The sequence below is a fragment of the Lemur catta genome, chromosome 17, assembly GCF_020740605.2.
Source record: "Lemur catta isolate mLemCat1 chromosome 17, mLemCat1.pri, whole genome shotgun sequence".
NCBI classification, from domain to species: domain Eukaryota; kingdom Metazoa; phylum Chordata; class Mammalia; order Primates; family Lemuridae; genus Lemur; species Lemur catta.
Genome location: NC_059144.1, coordinates 1,416,227 through 1,440,542, shown reverse-complemented (window position 1 = coordinate 1,440,542; position 24,316 = coordinate 1,416,227). Strand labels below are relative to the sequence as shown.

The 24,316-nt window shown below is 46.0% G+C and overlaps 1 protein-coding gene across 2 annotated transcripts in view; it reads left to right on the top strand.

Moving 5' to 3' along the window:
- STX18 (syntaxin 18) overlaps window positions 1-24,316 on the top strand; it is a 123,642-nt gene that overhangs the window by 90,428 nt on the left and 8,898 nt on the right. Inside the window, exons 6-8 of one of the 2 annotated variants that reach the window (XM_045529063.1) lie at window positions 4,387-4,439; window positions 10,337-10,452; window positions 16,827-16,915. In XM_045529063.1, coding sequence (XP_045385019.1) covers window positions 4,387-4,439; window positions 10,337-10,452; window positions 16,827-16,915 — 258 coding nt within the window. The remainder of the gene's footprint in view (window positions 1-4,386; window positions 4,440-10,336; window positions 10,453-16,826; window positions 16,916-24,316) is intronic. The other variant, XM_045529062.1, reaches the window with a different exon arrangement.

The window sequence follows — 24,316 nt, the reverse complement described above, 5'->3', positions numbered from 1 at the left end:
TCGGAGCAGATTTCTCCAGCAATGGGATTGGTGTTGGCTGTAGACAGAGAAATATCTAAGTGGGTTAGACAGACAGAAAACAGTCCAGGCTCAGGGAGGAGTTTGAGCTGAGTGTCTCAGACACAGTGGGACCAGTTTGCCCCGAGCAAGTCATGGAGGAGAAGGCAGAACTCTGATGACGTGTGATTTACCACCACAATGGCTTGGTGGTCCCTGGGCCTCACACTCACGAGGGGAGAGAGATGCAAATTTATGCTTCATTTAGGACACTCAAGGCTTTACAGGTACCCAAGTAAAGGAAGAAGAGACTTTTGTTGCTACTTCCTTAGTTCCTGGTTCTCAGCAGAGGTTTTGACTAAAATACAAATTTAGATCAGTCAGGTGGGAATTGTTCTCATTTAGACAGTGAAGTAGAGCCTTGTCTCCTGCCAAATAGCTGCCCTGTGCCAATTACTTTGAGCAAAAGGTCTCAAGGGAAATAACTATGTGACCTTTCACAATGTAGTCCAGCTCTCTCCTTTTAGTGTTTTCCTCACCTTTAGGCAGAAGGCATCTGCCTAAAATGTACATGCATTTTTATCACTCCCTTTCTTCCCGTGTCTCAGAACGGTTAAACATTGCATGGCATTCAAGGCCCATAATGCGTGGACCACAGCCTTAGTTTCTCAGTGACTTATGCTCTGGCCAGGCAGTACACGACTACTTTTTGTCCTAAAGAGGCTTTGCTCTCGGAAGCTCTTGTGCCTTAACCCTTGCTGCCTTCTCTGCCCAGAGTGCCTTTCACACACACTTGTTTCTCTTCTTCCCTCACCCCACTCTTGCCCCATTCATCTGGCAAACTAAGTCTTGTTCCTGTTTCCAGCCCCAGTTAACATGTTGCTTCTCTGTAAAGTCTCTTCCAGCTCCTGCAGGCAGTGTCAGGGGCTCTTCTCTTAGTGGGCTCCCCGCACGTTGTTCATGGTCAAGTGTGACACGTACATATTCTAATACAGCTGCTATTGGCTTAGTTGTCCCTTACACCACCCCAGCCCGTCGTGTAGCACAGTGCCCGTCCCGTCTGTGGGAGCCACTCAGGAAGGACTGTTGAATGAGTGAACAGCAAGTTTCCTGAAGACAGTTTGACAGTAAGTGGAGTGAGTGTATTCATTGTCAGGTTGGATTGGTGAGTTTTGTATTTGTTTTTGTATTACTATGTTTTAGTTGGTGATTTATTATTAAAAGTATTTCTTACAAACTGATTTGAGAAACCCAAGTGCTCATGTTTTATACATTGTTGTTACTATCATGTTTGTTTTGTTTTTGGTGAAAGAAAAACATTTGTTAGTTAAGGAGCAGCCTAATTGTTTACTTTAAATCTTTTAACAGTATAGAAATAAAGATATTCTCTGCTGGATTTTATTTTCGTGGAATGATGATATCCTATTAATCGATCCCACTAAAGGGTTCTTATTCCAAACTGGGTAAAATGTTTTGTTCGTTAAGCCGGAAATAGTCTAAGCTGACCTTTCTGCATTTTTCCTACCGTGACTATGTTTTATTACAATGATAGTACCCTCATTAAATGTAACTCTTTTCACCCATCTCCTAGGCATTTCACTGTTTGAACACTGGCACCTGCTGCAAGTTGTCTCGAGCTGGATATGAGGGATGTTGATAAATATTATTGAGGTCTCTTTTTCTTGTAATAAGACTAGGAGTCCTTTGACAGCAGGGACCACTGTATCTTTTTTTTTTTTTTTTTTGGACACAGGATCTTGCTCTGTCACCCAAGCTAGAGTGCAGTGGCGTCATCATAGCTCACTGCAACTTCAAACTCCTAGACTCAAGCAATCTTCCTGCCTCAGCCTCCCTAGTAGCTAGGACTATAGGTGCACACCACCATGCCCAGCTTAATTTTCTATTTTTTTGTAGAGACAGGGTTTCACCAGCTCAGGCTGGTCTGGGACTCCTGGTCTCAAGCAATCCTCCCACCTCGGCCTCCCAAAGTGCTAGGATTATAGGCATGAGCCACCATGCCCAGCCCTCACTGCATCTTTTATCCCTCTGGTCCTAGTTTGTTGTTCAGAGTCCGCCACAAAATAGGTGCTCAATTAATGGTTCTTGAATGAAGGAAAGAATGAATGAGGTACAGTTGCTTACCCCTGGTTCATCAGCTCCACATAGGGAACACCTATACATTGGAAATGTTTGGGCCAGTAACAGATACACACTGGGCACAAGTGGCCCTGGCATCACCAAAGGGTTGGAAATATGCCCTCTTAGTCTTCTGACCACCTTAAAGCACTACTATTTGGTTTATGATTTAAGTTGAAATAGCCCTCAGATGGCCTTCTGGGCATATACTCTAATTAAAAACCATCTGAATTAATCAGAAACATTTTCCCTTTCCAGAATGTGACCAGGTTGTATATCACGGGCTTTTTTCTTAGAGAAGAGGTTCAAGGTGGAATCTGGAAATTGGGAGTAACCTCTGATGCTGTTTCCCAAGGGCTCAGAGGATTTTCTTTCCGAAGGCATAATAAACGAGACAGAAGCCCAGGGACAAATCCAACTAACAATATAAGGCCTTTCCCTCCAAATGGCTCTTTCTTACTTCTCTGGTGTGTGTGGGGGGTGGGGGGTTGGTGACATCTGAGCCTGTTTCTACCCATGGCTAAGCTTGCTTTAAAGTCTGCTGGATTTGGTCCATCATTCCAACACATCACCTCGACTTGTACATTGATGTTCTTAGAAGTAGAAACTATGGGCTGTTTTTTTCTCTGTCTTGAAGGAGGGTGAGAAGAATAAAATTTATTAGTCTGAATGATAATGGTTTCTTCTAACATTGGGTAGATTACAAAACAACCAGATCATAAGGCTGGGCAACTTCATAGCACCTTCTCAGTTTATCAGTGTAGCTTACAGTTTATTACCAGAATATTAGCCCATCCTACTGTAAATTCTAAAAGGTAATATAAGTGAGAGTTTCCTAAGATATTCTGAGGAAATCCTGGTGATCTCAATAAGGTGTACTATGAAAACAGTCCATCAGTTTGAGAAACAATGCTCAGGGTTCTCAGAGTCTTTCCATTGCCACTATGCCTTGGTCATGTCTTCCCAAGAGGGAGCAGGAGGACTGTCCCCAGCCGTGCTGACTGTGGAGCCCTTTCTCTTCAAACACCTGGCAGACATGCTTGAGAAAGTACTGCCTTAATCCCACGGCCAGGTATGTGACCTTGAGTTAGTTATTCCTTATTCCCTTACGTTGGGACGGAAGATCAAAATTTTGCTGCATTTTGTTTCTTCTCTTCCTGCTCTTTAAGAAAACATTGGTTCTTTTGTAACACATACTGTCGCCATACTTACTTGGTACTTGAAGAATGTACACTTACATTATCATGCATGATTCAGTCCTCTCACCCAACTAGATTGTAAGCTTGGTGAGGGTAGGATTGCATCTTTTACCTCTTTTTACCCTAAGCCCCTAACCCATTATTCTGCATGTAGTAAGAACTCAATAAATGTTGCCAATAATTAAGGATGATGATGATGATAAAGATGAGGGGAAAAATGATACAGTGTGATATTGGATCCATAGCAGTGGTTTTCTCTTATTCACTGGCTGGATCAGGGGTCTTGTTCATTGCCAAGAAAAGGGATGAGCAAACTGTCACCTGTGAGCCAAAGCCAGCCCTTGGCCTGTTTTTGTACAACCTTTGAGTAAGCATGGTTGTTATACTCGTAAAGATTTGTGTTAATTTAAAAAAAAGATAAAAGAATAAGAATATATGACAGAGACCATATATGGTCTACAAAGCCTAAAATATTTAGCATCTGGGCCTTTACAGAAAAAGTGTGTTGACCCCTGGCTTAGAACAGACTCCCTGAGGTTGAAGGACCACTTCTTTATTGTGTTTTTTTTACAGTCCATCATGGACTGATGTGTATTCTACAGCGCATGGCAAGTTCACAGCTTATGCCACAGATAACTCGCCACAGTAGTCTGATAACATCTGAGCTGGTCTATGCCCTGTCCAGTCAGAGGAGACCACTGATGGCAACGTCAGATTGCTGTAAATGTTTCTAAATGATTACTCTTCATTTTAGCTCTTACCTTATAAGCAGACCAATAATAATAAACAGTATGTGGTCTGGTACCAGTGCATGGCCCATATTTTGAGTAGCTCTGGCTTAGAAAATCACTAGTATGTAGTAGATCCCCATTAAATATCTGTTGAATGAGTGACTGAGTAATGATGAAGATGGTTTAATCAAGGTGGTGTGAGACATTGCTTGTTCTTTGCAGTATACAGTACTTGTGCCTGAGTGGATACCGTAGTCTGAAAGGCAGTTTTGAAATTATAGTGCTTTGATATTATATATCAAAAATATCTTCTTTCTACCTAGAGCCCTTGTTGGGGGCATGAAAGAAGTACAGGCATACGTCAGAGGTGTTGCAGGTTTGGTTTCAGATACCACAATAAAGCAAATATCATAATAAAGTAAGTCACACAAATGTTTTGGTTTCCCAGTGCATGTATAGGCTGTGTTACACTATACTATAGTCTATTAAGTGTGCAAGAGCATTATGTCTATAAAAAACAAGGTGTATACCTTAATTAAAAAATATTTTATTGTTAAAAAATGCTAATAATCATCTGAGCCTTAATGAGTCATAATGTTTGCACCAGTGGAGGGTCTTGCTTCAGTGTTGATGGTGCTGACAGATCAGGGTAGCAGTTGCTGAAGGTTGGGGTGGCCGTGGCAATTTCATAAAATAAGACAATAAAGTTTGCCACAGCGGTTGACTCTACCTTTCACGAAAGAGTCCTGTGTAGCATGCAATGGTGTTTGATAGCATTTTACCCACAGTAGAACTTCTTTCAGACTTCAGTCAGTCCTTTCAAACCTTGATGCTACTTTATCAACAAAATTTAAGTAATGGTCTAAACCTTTCTTGTCATTTCAATAATGTTCACAGGATCTTCACCAAAGTGAAGGAGGAAACTGTGTCTCAGGAAACCACTTTCTTGCCTCATCCATAAGAAACAATTCCTCATCTGTTCAAGTTTTATCATGAGATTGCAGCAATTCAGTCACATCTTCAGGCTCCACTTCTAACTCTAATTCTCTTGCTATTTCTACCACAAATGCAGTTACTTCCTCCACTGAAGTCTTGAACCTGCCACCCCCAAGTTATTCATGAGGTTTGGAATCCACTTCTTCCAAACCCTTGTTAAGATTGATATTTTGATCTCCTCCCATGAATTGTGAATGTTCTTAATGGCATCTAGGGTGATGAATCTTTCCAGATAGTTTTAATTTACTTTGCCCAGATCCATCAGAGGAATTACTATCTATGGCAGCTATAGCCTTATGAAATATATTTCTTAAATTATAAAACCTGAAAGTCAAAATTACCCCTTGATCCATGGGCTGAAGAATGAATGTTGTGTTAGCAGGCATGAAAACATTAACCTCTTTATAAGTCTAAATCAGAGCTCTTGGATAACCAGGTGCATCGTCCATGTGCAGTAATATTTTGAAAAGAATCTTTTTCTGAGCAGTAAGTCTCAGTAATTAACCACGCTATAAACAGATGTTTTGTCATTCAGGTTTTGTTGTTCCATTTATAGAGCAGATAGATTAGATTTAGTGTCATTCTTAAGAGCCCTAGGATTTTTGGAATGATAAATGGCATTGGCTTCAACTTGAAGACACCAGCTGCATTATCCCCTAACAAGAGAGTCAGCCTGTCCTTTGAAGCTTGGAAACCAGGCACTGACTTCTCCTCTCTAGCTATAAAAGGCCTAGAGGGCATCCTCTTCCTATATAAAGTTATTTGTCTCCATTGAAAAATTGTTGTTTGGTGTAGCCACCTTCACCAATGATCTTAGCTTGATCTTCTGGGTAGCTTGCTGCAGCTTCTCCATCAGCACTTGCTGCTTCGCCTTGCACTTGTATGTTATAGAGAGGCTTCTTCTCTTAAACCCCGTGAACCAACCTCTGCTGGCTTCACAGTTCTCTTCTGCAGCTTCCTCCCCTCTCTCAGCCATCACAGAATTTGAAAAGAATTAGGACCTTGCTCTGGATTAGGTTTTGGATTAAGGGAATATTGTGGTTTGATCTGCTATCCAGACCACTAATACTTTCTCCATATCAGCAATAAGACTGTTTTGCTTTCTTATCATTCGTGTGCTCACTAGAATAGCACTTTTAATTTCCTTCAAGAACTTTTTCTTTGGATTCACAATCTGGCTAACTGTTTGGTGCAAGAGGCCTGGTTTTCAGCCCATATCAGCTTTGACATGCTTTCCTCAAGAAGTTTCATCATTTCTGGCTTTTGATTTAAAGTGAGAGAGGGTATGACTCTTCCTTTCATATGAACACTAAAAGGCCATTGTCGGGTTATTAATTGGCCTAATTTTAATACTGTTATGTCTCAGGGACTAAGGCAGCCAGAGGAGGAGCATAACAGCTAGTCAGAGGAGCAGTCAGAACACATACATTTTTTGATTAAGTTCGTTGTCTTGTCTGGTTGTGGTTCATGGTACCCCAAAACAAATACATTAGTAACATCAAAAATCACTGATCATAGATCACCATAACAGATATAATAATAATAATAATAATAAAGTTGTAAATATTGCAAGAATTACCAAAATGTGACACAGAGATACAGAGTGAGCACGTGCTGTTGGAAAAGTGGCGCCAATGGATTTGTTCAGTGCAGGGCTGCCACAAACCTTCCATCTGTTTTTTGGGAGGAAAAAAAGGACACAGTATCTGGGAGGCAACAAAGCCAAGTGCAGTAAAACAAGGTGTGCTGTGTGAGAGCTGCACTTACATCTTAAATAGTCACTTCTGTCTGATATTTGCATAGGACTTCATTTAAGGTTTGCAAAGACCTCCCACGTATTTTCTTGTTTCAATACTAAAAAATCTGTCTCTCCTTCTCTTTTCCATCTCCTGTTCTTTTAAAATTTTGAATAGAATCCTGAGGGTTTTCAAATAGGGACCTGGAAACAGATGTTGGCCAGGTAGAAACTGTGTTGATTGCAGTTCTGAAATGCTCAGCCTTCAGTTGGAGAAATGAATTTAAATAAATCATGGGGCATAAACAGATCTTTTGATGAGTTTTAAAAAATTGCTCTTTTTCTAATTGTCTTCAACTAGCTAATTTGTAATTTCTCTGAGGATTTCAGTAGACATTCTGTGTGTAATTAGTCTGTTTTTATCACTTAAAAACAAAAACCCACTCAACTTTGTCTAAGCCTGCTGTACTACAGTCTTGTAGTCATTTTAAATTGAAAACTGGCACATTAGCATAGTCTGGACACAAAGGATGACAGACATTAAAGGAGCCCTTATTTAAAAGTCAGCTGAGCCCCCTGCTTTCCTGAACAATTCAGTCCTGCAGCCATGAGGTGGGGTGGTGAGGAGGCATCTGCAGTGGTGGGGGGCAGCGCTCTCGCTCTCACAGGACCGCACCAGCGCCCAGCCCTGGGGGGGAAGGGGGCTCCCAGGGGCAGGCAGAGTCCAGGCAAGGAGCGGGGCGGATCGGCATCAGGGAAGAGTCCTGGTGGAGATGGGGAGTGGGTTGCATATATGGGAACTGAGCAGGTAGTAAATATACTAGAAGCCAGGTTTCTCACTATAGGAGAAGTGAAAGGTGAAAAGCCAGAATGAACCCTGTGGTCGCGCATTGGAATGAAAGATACTGGTGTGAAGTCATGGTTTTCAGTTGCTAAGATCAACACAGCAATAAATATGGTTGTAAGTGTGTGTATGTCTGTGTGTGAAAATGCATGCATTCAGAAGCTCTGGCCACTGCGAAGGCCTGGAAGCACTACCTCAATAGCAGTAAGCGGACTTCCACCAAGGTCTTGGGTCCCGAATACCAGTTTCACCCCTGGAGACCCAGGCCTCTTGGAGAAATGGCTGATCTTAGGCTGTGGCAGAGAACATGTAAAAGGAGCCTAGAACATCTAGTTACATCGCAATGTAAAGAAGGGCTATGATAATGATGGAGACTCATCTAAAGGACACAGCAGTCAATTTGAAGGGACTTCTACTAGCCAAATTGGAGACAATCTGAGCATAAAAATAAATGATGGTAGCAGATTATAATCCATTGACTGAAACAGGACATTATGAGTTTAGATAGGAATAAATAAATGAATAAATAAATTGAAAGTTTGAAGTAGATACATAGTGTCAAAGCCCTCCCCCATACTATTAATTACAAAGTGGAAAAGATAACTTTCCCGTGGGAGAGCCTGGGAGCCACCACCTCTGTCAAATGGGGAAAGTGAAATCACAAACAACCTGATAGAATGCAGCCAAAAAAGGGAAGCAGTATTGCTTTTGTGATTTCCGCCAAAGACGCATAACCTGAATCCAACAGTAAAGAAACATCAAACTCAACATGAGAGACCTCTTGCCGAATAACTGGCACATTATTGTGTATCAGGCTATGAAGCTCAAGAAGACTGAACAATTGTTCCAAATGAAGGAGACTGAGGAAAAATAACAATTAGATGCAATGTGTGATTCTGAACTGGATCTTACTGTTATAAAGGATGTTACTGAGATAACTGGTCAAAATAGAGTGGAGTGTGAGGAGAAGATGGAAGTATTGTAGGAATATAAATTTCCTGCTTTTGATGGTTATATTCTTGCCACGTCCAAGAATGCTCTTATTTTTAGAGAATAGAGAATATTTGAAGGTAAAGGGGATCAGGTTGGCAACTTGCTCTCCAATGGTTCAGGAAAAAAGGGTTCTTTGTACTATAGACTTGACTTTGCGTGATTGTTTCACAATAAAGTAAATAAAAACCCACAAAATACCAGTTCACGCTTACTAGATTAGCTAAATTAAAAATGGCAGATGTTGGGGAGGGTGTGGAGCAACTGGAACTCTCACACAGGGCTAGTGGAAATATAAAATAATTCTGTCTTAGAAATAGCCAAATAATTCTCGCAGACCTACTTGAGCACAGAAGTCCTTTCCCATGGAACGTGATGGTTAGCATATACCCTGCATGGAGCAGTTGATAAGAGTGAGGGGTCCAGAGCTGGATTCCCTGAGGTCATGTCCCAGCCCAGCCATTTGCTGACTATAATATGAACAGGACAAGTTTTCTAACTTCTACATACCTCGTTTCCTCCTTTGTAAAAAGGTCTTTAATACTAGCACCTACCTTATGGGGATGCTTTGGAATTAAACAAATCTATCCATATAAAGTGCTTAGAAAAATGTCCAGTACATAAACCCTCAATAAATGCCAGCTGCCACTAGTAGTATCATCTAATGTGTATTTACATTGTTCTTTTAATTATAGTCTGTCTGCCTAACAATGTGGAATTTATCCTAGATGTTTTTAGCACTCTGTTTATAATTTTCGTAGTTATGTAGATTCTAGTAAAGCTGTTACAAGGCCTGTTTCATAACTAAATTTTTTTCTCTTATTAGCCATTTACTAGTATTTATAATGCATTAATTCATTCAACATATATTTATTAAACACTGAATGCCAGGCACTGATCCAGGATCTAGGGCTAAGCAACAAGCACAGCTCATAAAGGCAAAGACCCTCCTTACAGAATGTATGCTCAGTGGAGCAAGGCTGACAGTCAACAAATAATTAACAAGGTGTTAGAAACTGTGATAACTGTTGTGGAGAAAACAGGTAAAGGAGGAACGGGAGGGGCCTTTCTTGGATAGGAAAGTCAGAGAAGGCTTCTCTGAGTAGGTGAGATTGTGCCGAGCCCTATAGGTGAACAAGGAGAGATAGCATGGGAAGGAGCCCAGTGGGGAAAGAGGCAGGGGGATGTTTATTTAAGGACGTGTGCTTTTATAGTTACATTGTTTTAACATATTGCTTATATATATGTATGGGCATATATTGATGTGTGTGTGTATATATATATTCAGCAGTACTTTTGCATTAGTGTAAACTACTGGATTAGTGTAAATCCAGTTTCCTGGGTTTGCTAAACATGGGACAGTCAGCTTTCACTGCCCGCATGTTGCGTGGAGTGTCCAGTCAATCTGCGGGGTGTATGCAGCACGTACTGACTGCACCCTCCCCTGTGTGCTGGTCACTGTGCCCTGGCTGGGAATTCAGAGAGGGGTGCACAGTCTCTGCCCTGCATGCAGCAATGCCAGTACCTTGCAGTGAGTGCCCCGGTGGAGGTGGGCCCAGGTGGCCACTGGGCCCAGAGGCAGCAACTCTACTCCCTTGTAGAGAGGCACAGAGCGTAAGTGCAGGGTCACATTTGACTCCTTTCTGTTGTCAAAAAGGGATCCATGTTATGGAGGTAAAGTAGTTGACTGCTGATTATTCATTTCTAGATCTAAGCTGGAACCAGAACCAAATACAAAAACAAGAGAATCCACATCTTCTGAGAAAGTGTCACAGAATCCTTCAAAAGACTCTGAAGAAAAACCTACCACTGAAGAATATCCAGGTATGAATTAAAATAAAAATACTGCCTTGAATTTCTTCCTTATGATGTGTTTGCAAGAATACAACGTAGGGAAAAAGGAACACAGTCCCAGGCATGTTGGGGTGTTTGTATTTGCATAAAGCAAAGGAAGTGTAAGGAGGTGGCAGCCTTTTTTCTGTCACAGAGCTTAGTGACTGCTGCAGAGGCAGGATGGGAGGATTCTCCAGTCACCTGGGAGCTGGCAGCGTCCAGAAGAAAGGGCCTGCTGGCGCTGTGCACAGGCTGCCTGGGGGCTGGAGCCCCAGACTCAGGAGGAAATATCGGAGCTGCCGCTGGAGTAGTCCTCCTTGGCAGCAGTGCCCGTGTCATCAGCACTGCTCCCGTGTGGAGCCGCCAGGCCTGCTCCAAGGTGCGGGGGCCATCTTAGTGGCCTTCCACAGCCAGTCAAGCCAGTGGAACAAAATGCCAGTCTGGATTTATGTGCTTCCTGTCATCACGGATACGAGATGTCCCATGACTTAGGACAGTTCCTGACACACAGTAGACGCTGAAGAAATACAGGATCTCCATAAAGTCTGCACGTGCAGGGGACTTGCATGACGTGGTCTTGGATGTCTTTGATCTGTGCGTCCAGCCAGTGCCCTGCCCCACGTAGGGATGCCCGCTTAGCCTGCTGTGTCTCCGAGGTGTGGCGGGCGGGGCTTTGCTTTGCTTGAATCCCAGGGTGACAGCTGAAGCCAGGAGAGACCTGAGAGTCGTCTTGAGCATCCCCTCCCGTGGTCTCATAGCAGCTCTCGTTCACTCCTTCCAGATGCCTGGCACGCCCTGGATGTGTCACAGAAATTACGGCTGAGTATCCCTTATCCAAATGCTTGGGACCAGAAGTGTTTTAGATTTCTGATCTTTTTGGATTTTGGAATGTTTGCATTATACTTACTAGTTGAGCATCCCTAATCCGAAAATCCAAAATCCAAAATGCTCCAGTGAGCATTTCCTTTGAGCGTCATGTTGGTACTCAAAAAGTTTCAGATTTTGGATTCTCAGATCAGAGGTGCTTGACCTGTATCACCGTCCTTACAAGCAGCCCTCTGCAAGTGGGCTTCATGGACATTTTTTTATTGTAGATGAACCATCTGCAGGCTCAGAGAGGCTGGGTAACTTGTCTAAGTTAAAGGCTCATGAATGGTGGACCCAGGATTTATACTTGGGTCTGTTTAACTCTGAAACCTGTATTTATAAGCCTGAAAGATGTCAGAGGCCCTTTCTGTAGTTCAAAGCAACTTCAGTACTGACTGGCAAGGAAAGGTGCATTGGTGGAGCCCCTCCCCTGTGCTGGGCACGTCCTGGCTGCATTCACAGATCTGATTCGTGCGGAGTCTTTTGAGGTGTATCTGTCCGCATTTTGTATGTGAGGAAACAGGTCTGAAGAGACAGGTGACCTGTTCGAAGTCCAACAGCAAGAAAGGGACAGCACTGAGATTCCGTGTGGGGCATTCAGTCTGCAGAGCCTGAGCACCTTGCTCTGTGGCAGCTGCCACAATCCCACAGGCCAGGGCTTGGCACACCTCTTGTCCCCAGTCCCCACGGAGGGACACCCAGCATCACCCACAAAGTAATGGGCACTGTTTCTCAGAAGACAGTACGTCAGGGTATTGTAACTAAATCCACCCATGCCAGACACAACATACGCATCCATTCATTCATTCCAGAAACGGCATTAGGGCTGATGGGAGTGGGGAGAAGCCAGTACAGATTCTTGGGCCCAGCTGAGGGTAAATTGCATGTGAAGATATTTTAGCCAGCCTGCGCTTGCTTGGGCCCCACACCCACGCTGAATACCACTGTGCCAAGCACTGTGCTAGGTGCTAGGGACACAGTAGTAAGCAGAAAATAGGCACCTCTGCTTACAGTCCACTGGGGAGACGCGTTAAATGATTCTGCAGGTGGCTATGCAGTTATACTACAAGCTGTGAAAGAGTTTCGTGGTAATATGAGAGCTTTGGCCTGTAACAGAGGTAGTAACCCAGATATTGTAGTAAAGACTTGAGGGAAGTAAGGGTGTGAGCCACGTGGCCACCTGGGGAGGAGTTTCCAGGCGGAGGGAGCAAGCAGTGCAGAGGCTGCAGGCAGGGGCAGAGGCTGGAGAGCAGCGTGAGCAGAAGGCCACAGGGCTGGGAGGCACCAGGCATGAGGTCCTGGGGACCCTCCAGGCCACAGAAGGACTGCGACTTTCCCTCTGCGTGAGATGGGAACCATGGGCAGGTGTGCACAGGGCACTGTTACCTGACCACGTGTTAGCAGGATCCCTCGGGTTGCTCTGTTGAGATGGATTGTTAGGGGAACACAGAGAGAAATAGCGTCACCCAAAAACAGCGTAATGGTGGGCTGCACCAAGCATGGTAGCAGAGGTGGGGGAAGTGGCAGAGTGCTGGACAGCATGTGAAAGTAGAGCTACAAAATTTGCTCTCTGAGTGGGGGATGAGAAGGAGAAGAGTCAGGGAGGGCCGCTGTGTCTCTGGGAGCTGGAAGGAAGGAGCAGCCTTTGCTGAGACGCGGAAGGCTGTGGGAGCAGGCTGGGGCCCAGGTGGGTCTAGAGCTCAGTGCGGGGGCTGAATGTCGAGACACCCGGCAGAGATGCCGAGCAGGGAGTTGGATCCACGAGGGAGTCTAGCGGCCAGGAGACGGGTCTGCAGGCAGCACAGAACCCTTGAGACAGGCTGAGATCCCCGAGGAGTGAAGGTAGCTGGAAAGAAGAAGAAGGACTGAGCCTTCCTGATACTTCCTGTCTCCCTGCTTTCTCTTTCTCCCTGGCACTTGTCACTAACCTTCTATGTGTTTTATTAATTTTTATAAATTTTGTATTAATTAACCTTTATTATCTGTCTCTCCTATTAAAAAGTGAGTTCCGTGAGGACAGGAATTTCTGTATCTGTTTACTACCATAGTGCTGGTACCCAGAACAATGCCTGGCACATAGGAGGCCCTCAGTCAGTATTTGTTGAAAAAGCACGTGACTGACTGGAGACCCTGTGTGGATCACTGATTGCTCTTTGTTGCTGTGGAAGCATTGCCTGATGTTAGAGAAACCTATTGCTTCTGGATGGTAGAAAGCAAGTGGTCAGAGTGAAGGAATGTTGTTCTTCGCGGCTTACGTTTTTACCTTAAAGTCATTATTTAGATACTTTATAATCACAAGGTCATCTCCTGACTGAAGCAGCCCACGCGGTGCTGAGGAGAGTGCTCAGGTTACGCTGCCCAGCACGTGCAGGCAGGTGGCAGAGTGAAGGGGCCTCTTTGGGGGCTGTCTGGATCCCACCCCCAGCTCTTCCCGGCACTTCTGAGCACCTGTTTGCCCGTTTTAAAAATGGGGGTGATTATACCCACCTTGAAGGATGTGGGGAGGATAAATGGTAGTCATTGGGGTTAAAAACTTCTGCTTCAAACGACACCATGAAGCAAGTAAAAAGTCCACAGAATGGGAGAAAATACTTACAAATCGTCTAGTAAGGGACTTATATCCAGAATATAGAAAAAACTTGTAACTCAATGATAAAAAGACAGACCAATTGACAAATGGACAAAGGATCTAAGTAAAATTTTCTCCAGGGAAGATATACAAATGATCAATAAGCACATGAAAAGATGTTCAACATCATTAGTCATCAGGGAATTACAAACCACAACCACAGTGAAACACCAGTTCACACCCCGAGGGCGGCTAGAATGAAGAGGGCCAATGATACCAAGCCTTAGCGAAGATGTGGAGAAATCAGAGCCTCACACACACGAAAGCTCTCCAGGCAGTGAAAAGCCACAGGAGGGAGAAATGAGCTCAGTGTATTTAAGCACACGTACATTCACACGGACGCTTGTGCACACACACTCAGGAGGAAGGGTTAGGGCAGGGCACGGGGAGGGTGGATGAGAAAAGACAGGAGGCAGGGAGAGGCCTGGTCCTAAGTGCAGTGAAAAGCCCCTGGAGGTTTTTAAGCTGGGGAGAGACTCGGTCTGGTCCACATTTAAAACCCTGTGACTGCTGTGAGGAGTTGGAAGAGAGGCAGCTAGACATGGCAGGCACCTCCTGCAGCAGCCCAGACGGGGTGAGGCGTCTGCAGTGAGGGAGGCAGGGCCCAGCTGGAAGTAGATGTGTGCAGCTCAGCTTGTGCTCTGGAGCCTGAGATGAGCTAGCGGTAGGCCATGAGATGTGTGGGGCAGAGAGTAAGCAAGGACAATGGGAGGTTTGGGGCTGGAGCCACTGGATGGAAGGTGGGATCGCTGCCTGAGCCAAGGATGGCTGGAGGTTTGGCAGCAAGCTGGGAGGAGTGGGCAGGGAATGGAATTGCAGTTCTGACTTACACCTGTCAGGTCTGAGACGCCTGTTTGATATGCAGGTGGAAACGATGAGTCAGTGTTGGCGTGAACAGGAAGAACTCAAGGCTGGAAATAGGCAGTTTAGAGCTGTGACCCTGGGTGTGTCCCCTGAGAAGAAGGTATAGGAAGGGAGCTGCAGGCCCAGGGCCAGCCCCAGGGGAGAGGCCTGCACTGACTTCCATGGCGCTGCCCTGCTTCCTAGGCCTTTGACGTTCCCTCTCCATCCCAGCCTTGGCAGTGGCAGGTAAACCTCTTTAACGTGCTGTGTATCTGCCCTTTCCTTTGTGCTTTCGTCCTGTACGGACATTTTTCTAAGTTTATCTACAGTTACCAAAAAGATGTTTTTAACCTGGGCTGTGTGGACGGTGTTCTTTTATTTATCTTTGTGTTTTAGTTTTTCATTTTTCTTTGGAAACTTGCAAAGTATCTTAGACAAAATATATTTTGGCATAGGATGAAGTGGTTTAGTTCCAGGCAGAGAACAGTTGTCTTGCCTGTCATACTCCTATTTTAAAAACCACTACATTTGTTATTTTTTTCATTGAGTTAGCAATGTTAAGCAACTCTGTGGTCACAACTGACCTCCTGTCCATATCCAATGTTTAGGCCTTTGTCTTCAGCATTCCTGCCCAGCCAGGATGAGATCTTCTCGTACCCATTTGTAATTTGTTTCCTGACATCAATTTCCCCTAGCACTAGGATGGGTGTGGTTGTCTGTGAATCTTTATCATCTTTTTTCTCAAGTGACTCGTGGTTCCTGCACTCAGAGAGCTCACAGTTGAGGAGAAGGATAAGATGCCAGCCCCTGGCAGAAAGGAAGTAGTGCCCTAAGTGGGGAGCAGAGGTGAGAGGACAGAGTTCAGAGTTCAGGCAGAGTGTCAGGGCGACTTCAAGGGAGGCAGCACTGAGAAGGGAGTCTGCTCTAGACAGAGGGAGCGGCACAGGCAAGTGCCCAGAGGCCAGAACGCAGGGAGACTGGCATGGAGTCAGGGAAGAGGACATCTGGGGCTTGGTGATGCAGAGGAAAGGGGCGGAGAAGGGGGTTAAGGTTGGAAAGCTGGACCGGGGCCAGGGCACAGAAGTCCTTGAATGCCTGACCACAGAGTCTGGACTTGGCTGTGTTGGCACCGGGGCACTGGCAGTCTGGAGTGATGAGCGCTGTGCTTCTAGCAGATTCTGAGAACAACCAGTCAAGAAGGCTTCAGATGGCCACAGACTTGAGCATGTTGTAGAGTATGAGTTCTGCTAACAGAACTTTCTCGTTCTAACTCAGAGTTAATCTGTGCTTGGTTCAGATATGAATAAGGTTTCTGTGTTCCTAATTTTGGTGTTTTTATCCTTAGTAAAATCAACAACAGTAAAAGCTTGTAGTGGGTACCATAGTGAGGACAAGTTGGAGACAGTGAGCTCTTTGTGAAAAACAAGCCATTATACACACAAAACTATGTACTATTTCTGATTTTCAGGAGTGAGCAGGGACTTGCGTATCTTTGTATGTGAATATGCTCGAATAAAGTCTATGAAGCTACATCAAAGCAATTAACTTCTAAGAGAGGAATAGGATTTGGGGAATGGTATATCACTTCCTGTATTTATTTATTTATATTCATATATACTTATATATATTTTTACAATGAAAATATTCATGTCTCTGCAGTCGTTAAAAGTAGAGGGAGGAGTATAAGCATATGTGTGTCTTGAAGTAAAACACTTTAAACTGGTTCTGAAGAATGTCCATTTAGTTTGCGGCCATTGCTGACATCAGAGCGATGTTGAAACCGTGCATAGGTCCCCTTCCCCATCACACACATGCACACACATGTGCATGCATAAAAGCAATTCAAGGCCTAAACATTGTGGAAGAATCACACTTGCAATGCCTAAATATTAGCCAATGGATAATCAAATACGGACAGCTGTAAGATTCTGTTCCATCTCGTGATTTTAATGTGCTTGCATCCTAATCCAACCTATTCTAAAGTGAATATTTGGTCTTCTATCTATTTTCAATATTTTTTCAACAGAAAAGATTTCACCCGAAGCACAACCTGAATTGGGAACCTGGGGAGAGGCCAAAGGTGAAGATGAATTATCCCCAGAAGAAATACAAATGGTAATGCTCTTTCTGCCTGATCATTTATTTCCAACTGGATTCTGTAATATCATTTCCTTGAATAGGCAGCCCTTGATTTTTATACTGAGTTTTTAAAATTATAAATATATATTTTATAATTCGTAGTATGCTTTACACATGTTTTAAATTTAAGGTAGCATAATTAAAGAAGAAACTATCTTGGAATAATTTTACTAATAATAGTTGTCTTTTCAACAGCAGTAAGATAGTCTCCTAGACTAAATGGATCTTTCATAATTGCCACTATGGTGCTTTTTAAGTGTTTGAATAGCTAGTGTTATGGTAACGCGAAGACAGTGCAAGTCAGGACTGCAGAATCAAAAGAGTGACGCCTTTACTAATATCACTGCCTTTTAGTGACCTGTCCCCTAGTTGCTGACTGCTATAGTTAATCATCTCTGGGTGCGTTTCAAAACGAAACTGATAGGTTTGGCAGGGGCTCCTGCCAGCTGGTGTCCAGTAGTGTGTGTGTACAGCTCATCTGGATATCGGCGTGGTGGAAGCCAGAGGGAGTACACTCCTGTCCCGAGCGGGTGCTTCCCAGAGCTGCCCTGATCAACACTGTCCTCTGCCTGAAGGGTGGAGAGCACGGTGCACACACAGCATGCTTTGCAGCGGCTGTCCCTGGCAAATGACAGCATCTTAATTTGTGCAGCCGTTGACAGTTGACAAACCTTTTTGGTACCCCTTTTCTCCATGATTTCTTAATAATCGCACCAAGAGGTGGTGGGGCACTCCCATCTCCTTTTATTTATTTACTTATTTATTTATTTATTTGCTTGCTCACTCGCTTGCTCGCTCAGGGTAAAATCAGATCTCATCTCCTTAACACTGGCAAAAAAACAAGAAAGGATCTTGCCTAAAACCCCCTAATCAGGTGGAGCTGGAAGACAGTTTTTCCTCAGATGGTGGGGGATGTTTCGGGATGATTCAAGCACGTTGCATTTACTGTGCAGTCAGACCTCGCTGCTAAGGAGAATCTATTTGCAGCCCCCACCCCCACCCCAGAGCTCTCATCACCGCCTCAGCTCCGCCTCAGACCACCAGGCATCAGATTCTCCTAAGGAGCTCAGCCCAGGTCCCTCGCAGGCACGCTCCTCTGAGAGTCTAATGCCACCGCTGACCCCACAGGAGGTGGAGTGTGTGGCCTGGTTCCTAACCGGCCGCAGGCTGGTACTGGCCCGGGGACTGGGGGTTGGGCACGGCCGCTCCAGAAGATAAGCAATGGGGCCTGCCGCGCAGCTCTGCAGGGGGAGAGTGGGATCCCGCTTTTCCCAGCCCTGGGCCTCGGACGGAGGCGTCGGTGGTGCTGATGGCTGCACCTGGAAAGCGCTTTCTCTCCCTACTGTCATGTTGCACAGGTCTCAGATGTTATGTCCTCAGAGAGGCCTTCCCTGGCCACCCCACCTGAGGTGGCTCCCAGCCACTCTGTCCCATTATCCTGCTTTATTCCCTTGCCCTCCACTAGAGCACAAACTCCATAAGAGCAGAATTTTTTTTTTTTTTTGAGACAGAGTCTCACTCTGTTGCCCCGACTAGAGTGCCGTGGCGTCAGCCTAGCTCACAGCAACCTCAAACTCCTGGGCTCAAGCAATCCTCCTGCCTCAGCCTCCCGAGTAGCTGGGACTATAGGCGCGAGTCACCACACCCAGCTAATTTTTCTATTTTTAGTAGAGACAGGGTCTCGCTCTTGCTCAGGCTGGTCTCAAACTCCTGAGCTGAAGTGATCCTCCCGCCTCGGCCTCCCAGAGTGCTGGGATTACAGGCGTGAGCCACCACGCCTGGCTTGAGAGCGGAATCTTGTCTTGCTTTCACTGCCATATTCCCAGAGCCTAGAACAGTGTTTGGGAATTACTAGTTGAATGGATGAATGACTTTGAATACAATAGGAAAGTTTAAGGTGGTTTTAAATGGTAAAGCAGGATCATGAGTAGTAACTAGCAGAATGCTCTAGTGTTAAGTTAGTATTAGTATTACTACTTATACTTGTGAATGTCTTCTGTATGCCAAGTCTTTTGTGTTACGCTATCTTGTTTAATCTTCATAACAATCGAGTGAAGTAGGAGCTGTCATGTTATGCAGTTAAAGAAAACGAGGCACAAAAACTCCAAAGCCCTGCCCAAGGTCAGGGAACTGGGAGAGCAGCTGAGCCAAGCTCTGTACCACAAGCCCTGGCTCCAGACCCTGTGCTTCTCTTGCTATGTCATAGCTCACTTGTGTCCCCGGTTGACGCTGGTGCACTAGGTCAGCAGAGCCTCACGGGAACAGCGAGGCAGACTGACACGGGCCAGCCTGCAAAGGAGTCCAAACAGCCACCCAGGTACACTGAAGTGTTGTCGCAGGCACAGGTGTGCAGGCCTGGAACCTGCAGGGATGGACAAGCACAGGTGCGCAGGCCTGGAACCTGCAGGGATGGACAAGCACAGGTGTGCAGGCCTGGAACCTGCAGGGATGGACAAGCACAGGTGCGCAGGCTGGGAGCCTGCAGGGATGGACAAGCACAGGTGCGCAGGCCGGGAACCTGCGGGGATGGACGAGCACAGGTACGCAGGCCGGGAGCCTGCGGGGATGGACGAGCACAGGTGTGCAGGCCGGGAACCTGCGGGGATGGACGAGCACAGGTGCGCAGGCCTGGAGCCTGCGGGGATGGACGAGCACAGGTGCGCAGGCCTGGAACCTGCGGGGATGGACGAGCACAGGTGCGCAGGCCTGGAGCCTGCGGGGATGGACAGGCACAGGTGCGCAGGCCTGGAGCCTGCGGGGATGGACGAGCACAGGTGCGCAGGCCTGGAGCGTGCGGGGATGGACGGGCACAGGTGCGCAGGCCTGGAACCTGCGGGGATGGACGGGCACAGGTGCGCAGGCCTGGAACCTGCGGGGATGGACAGGCACAGGTGTGCAGGCCTGGAGCGTGCGGGGATGGACAAACACATGTATGCAGGCCTAGAACCTGCAGGGGTTGCCAGGTCCTCATGTGCCCTCGTGAGTGTCGGCTGCCCAGGGCAGAGGACTGGCTTGGGATCCTCTTGCTCTCCACACTGACTGTTTCTTCTCCAGGCCTGAAGTAAAGGACTGAGGCAGGTTTCTCTTTCCTAAAAAGGCACGAAAAAGTGAAGACAAAAAACCCAGAAGCCAAGAGGTAGCACAGCCTAGTGGGAAGAATACAAGCCCTGCAGTTGTCCAGCTGGGACCCACACCCAGCCTCGTGGCTGTCACCTGAGCCCTCCCACTGCTCTCGGCTTCCATTTCCTCATCCGTGAAATGGCCACCTCACAGGTGGGACTAATGACAGTGAGCGCAGCAAATGGCGTGCAACACAGTGCCAGACACACGGGTGCTTGTAAGACTGGCCTCCCCTGCCTTTCCTCTAGTGGGTGACAGGTTATGACAAAGAGGCAGGACGGCCTCTCCCTGTGCAGTAGAGACAGTGGTGCTCGGGCTCTGGGGTGGCGTCTGCCCACACGCAGGGAAGGCTGTGGCGTGCAGGTCACGCAGGGGGCAGCTGGAACTCGGCCGAATTTCACGGGCATTTCATCCATGATACAGTTTCACAGCCGCTTATTCCCTCTGAAATGTGAAACTGATTCCAGTGATGGTGCTGTTAGCTGTGGCTTTCCTGGGACTTGCTTTGGGGGTGCTCCTGCGGTACCTATAGTAGTTCTTTGGAATAATAAGCAGAGCTGTCTTTGTCCTTCATAGGCAAAAATAATTCTGAGCTAAGGAAGTAACTCAAACGCTTTAAAGTATGCTGTGAGGCCCCTGCCTTCCTCTCTAGCCTCTTTCATGTTCCAGAACACACCGTCTGACTTTCATTCAGTGCTCACCAAACCCAGTGTGCATGGCATGTCGATGGCAGCAAGGGTTCCAGTCAGCCGTTGCTGTCCAGTCCAGTCGAGTGACAGAGAGGCCCTTGACCAGGGGCGCAATGAAGGCCATGTTGAGAGCTCTGTTGGGGGAAGTGGGCTGGACTCTGGGGTCCGTTGGAGACAGCTGCGAGGGGGCAAGGAGCCTTGAGCTTTCTGACTTGGGTAATCAAGAGAGGGAGGTAGGCAGGCCAGGCCTGGACAGGGGATGATGAATTTCATCCCAGGGGATGAGGTACCTGTGGGACATTCATGGAAGGTGGCTGTGGGCATGGGATCTAGGGGTTGGGCTAGAGACGCGTGTGTAGGAGATGTCTTACGTCTGGTGTTTAAAGCATGGGCTTGGATGAGGTTCCCTAGAAACAACACATACAGGGGAGAAAAAAGGGGTATGGACTCCACCTTGGGGACACCCCACCACCCTGGGGGACACCCCACTGGAGGGCAGGCTGAGGCAGAAAAGCCGACAGGTGAAAGTACAGTTGGATCATATTCCCTTCTTATAGCCAAATGATAGCAAAAGTTTCTTAGAATCTCAGTTTTTTCATTAGTTTATACAAAATAATTTTATTAATGGAAATGATGAATCATGTTCCCCAAAATATTATAACATTGCCCCATTTCTTTGCTAGAGATAAAAATGTGTGTAGCCCTGTCTCTTCATTAAGAAAGAATATATTTATATTTAAGGAGAATTTACCTTTCTGTGGTGGGCTTTTTTTAAATGCACTCCACCACTCTGCATAAAGAAACTAGCTAGAATAATAACAGAGTCAATTGCTTGTCCGAGGATTTTGCCTTTCTCCTGTAGGCACTGGTTAGCAGCAAAGGTATTAACCTTTGTAGACATGACTTACCGGCCACGGAAAGTGGACCAGAGGAAGGTGGCAGCAAGGATGTCTATGATGGCCTCATGCTACAGTGCCACTAAGACATGGTGAAAGAACCCGAGCTTTGGGACTGGACAGAGTTGGCCATGATTCCTCTTTATACCACTTACTGTCTTAAGTTGTGGCGAGAAAATTAGCTTCATTGACTTCAGCTCGGTCAGAATCAGTACCCTGCAGCCCTGTCGCAGGCAGTGATGCAGAGCACAGGCAGGAGGCAGGGCACAGCAAGCGCTGGCTCTGCCCAGCAGAGAGAGGCCGTGAGTCTCTGCATCACTGCACACCCTGCACACATGTGGCATGTGATTGAGCAACTGCAGGAGAAAAGTAAGTGTTCACAGAGTTAGCATCTTCTTCCCGTAATGACTGCGGATGCACCATGCTTCCGTTTCATTCCGCTGACCTAACTGAATCACTGTCTGAAAACTCCCGTGACCGTTCCCAGTAGCACTGGCCATTTCAGCATCGTAGCATCAGTGACTAATGCAATCAGAATCAGCAGAGCTTCCTGACTGTTACTGTGTCGCTGCCAGAGGTTTGGGCAGAAGGCCATAATGTTCAGAACTTTAATGACAGGCTGTTTAATGTTCCGTTAACTTCTTTCTTAATTGGGAATAATAGCTAAGTACTATATCTTGTAGTCTGACTAACCCAAATCTTATTTAAAAGGCTTAACCCTAAACAAAGAGAAAGAAAAATACCACACTATTGGTTTTAAATTGGAAAGTACTGTGGCAAATTGTGGTCATAATTCATAATCACTGTTTTGGAATTTTTCCTCAGGGTAAAATAATGAATTAAACCCCATAATGGCAATTCAATTCATTATTTCACCCAAAGGAACAGTTGTTACATATTCCAAAATTGTTTCAGGGTATTGTATGATTTGCACAATAAATTTCCATTTATAACTCATGATATAGGTATATTAATGCCTTTGAGTTAGCGATGTTTTGTGGTCGAGCTGAGTAGAACCAAATTGTTTTCTGATGTTACATTGAGAAAATTCCTCCTTTTCTAAGCAAAAAGTTCCTTTTATTTGCCTCATGTAAAGCCACCTACGTTTATTGATGTATTGTTTGGGATAATTTTTAAAGACATGAATGTGACTTCTGTTTCTTAAATCCACATGAAAGTGTCATGGCCCTGTCCCCTGAAATAGGCTCATGGAAGGGCCTGGTGGCCAGCTGGCAGGGCTTGCGGTCTGCGGCCAAGCACAGCTCACGCATCGAGAACACAGGAGTTATTGGTAGATTCTGAGCACCACATGGAAGAGCTGCGTGCAGACCCTGGGGAGGTTCCAGGTTCACACAGGCACAGGTGGGGATCGAGGTGAGGGTCCTAGCACAGGAGTGTGAAGGGGTTTGGCACAGAGAAAGCATGTCTGGAAGAGCCCAGAAAGGGCCCAGGCAGTGGGCCCCAGAGTCCCAGGGGCCAGACTGCTTTCTAGGACGATCCCACTGTGGGCTCCAGTTGGCTGTGCATGGCTCTTTGCGATGCAAATGCTTCTCCTGGCCTTATTTTATACCCAAAGGCCTTTGTAGAGTGATTTTCTTTTAAAAACTATAATAAAAGGATTAGATTAGTAAGGATTTCTGTAACAGTATATTCACCATGTGGATTTGTATCCTTTAAACCAGATGAGAAACTGTTTAACAGGGCTTTATTGGAAAGTCTAACTGACTTCTAAATGGAATAGAGCAATTAAATACTGATACTGCCTAACACACATGTAACACGCTGCATGTGTCAAGTACCACGCTGAGCACTTCAGCATATAATAATTTGTGCAACCCTATGTGGGAGGGGTTGTTGCTGGCCCCATTTTACAGAGAGCTTAAGTTACTGGCCCAAGGTCACATAGCTCCCAAGTCCTAAGTCCCAGACTTTTTAACGTGATGCTGTACCACTATGGCCCGATGGGCGGGGCGGGGGGGGGGGGTGGCTGGTTGGGCTGAAAGACAGCATTGTACTTTGGTGAGAGACCTAAACAGTACAGAGCAGATGGCCCGGGGCGGGCGGCCCAGACAGAAGCTGGCTGCTGTCATGCTTGGAGGGCCCCACTTGCCCACCTTACCCGTGGTCTAGGCCTGTCCTCTGCCTTTGTAGCCACTGACATGGATGGGTGCAGTATGTCTTAGATGGGGTTCAGGGTTGTCTGCACAGGTGCACAGACCCCCTGTCTGCTGTGCTGGCTGTGGAGACCAGGCCTTTGGTTCAGCACGGCACCTTTCAGAGTCCCTGTCTGTGTGGGGAGGTGACGCGGCCATGCACAGACAGACACCAGCTGCTGCAGCTCAGCGAGCTCTGGAAGAAGATGCTGCCTGTGCATTTCCCAGCGCCTGAGAGAGTACAATGGTGGGAGCCATAGCCGTCTTCTGGAATTTGAGACCTGAGAGGTAGAAGGGGCCTTCAAAGCATCTAGCCACTCATTTTGCATATCCAGAGTCTCCCAGAGATTAAATCACGATAATTAGCATTTATTGAGAGCTTACTGTGTGCTGTGCACTTTGGTAAACGACTTACATGTTTTAGCTCAGGTGTTCCTTCTACCAACCCTACTACTGAAGTACTTTTATCTCCATTTTAGTGACAAAGACAAAGACAGATTAAGTTAAATGCCCAACATC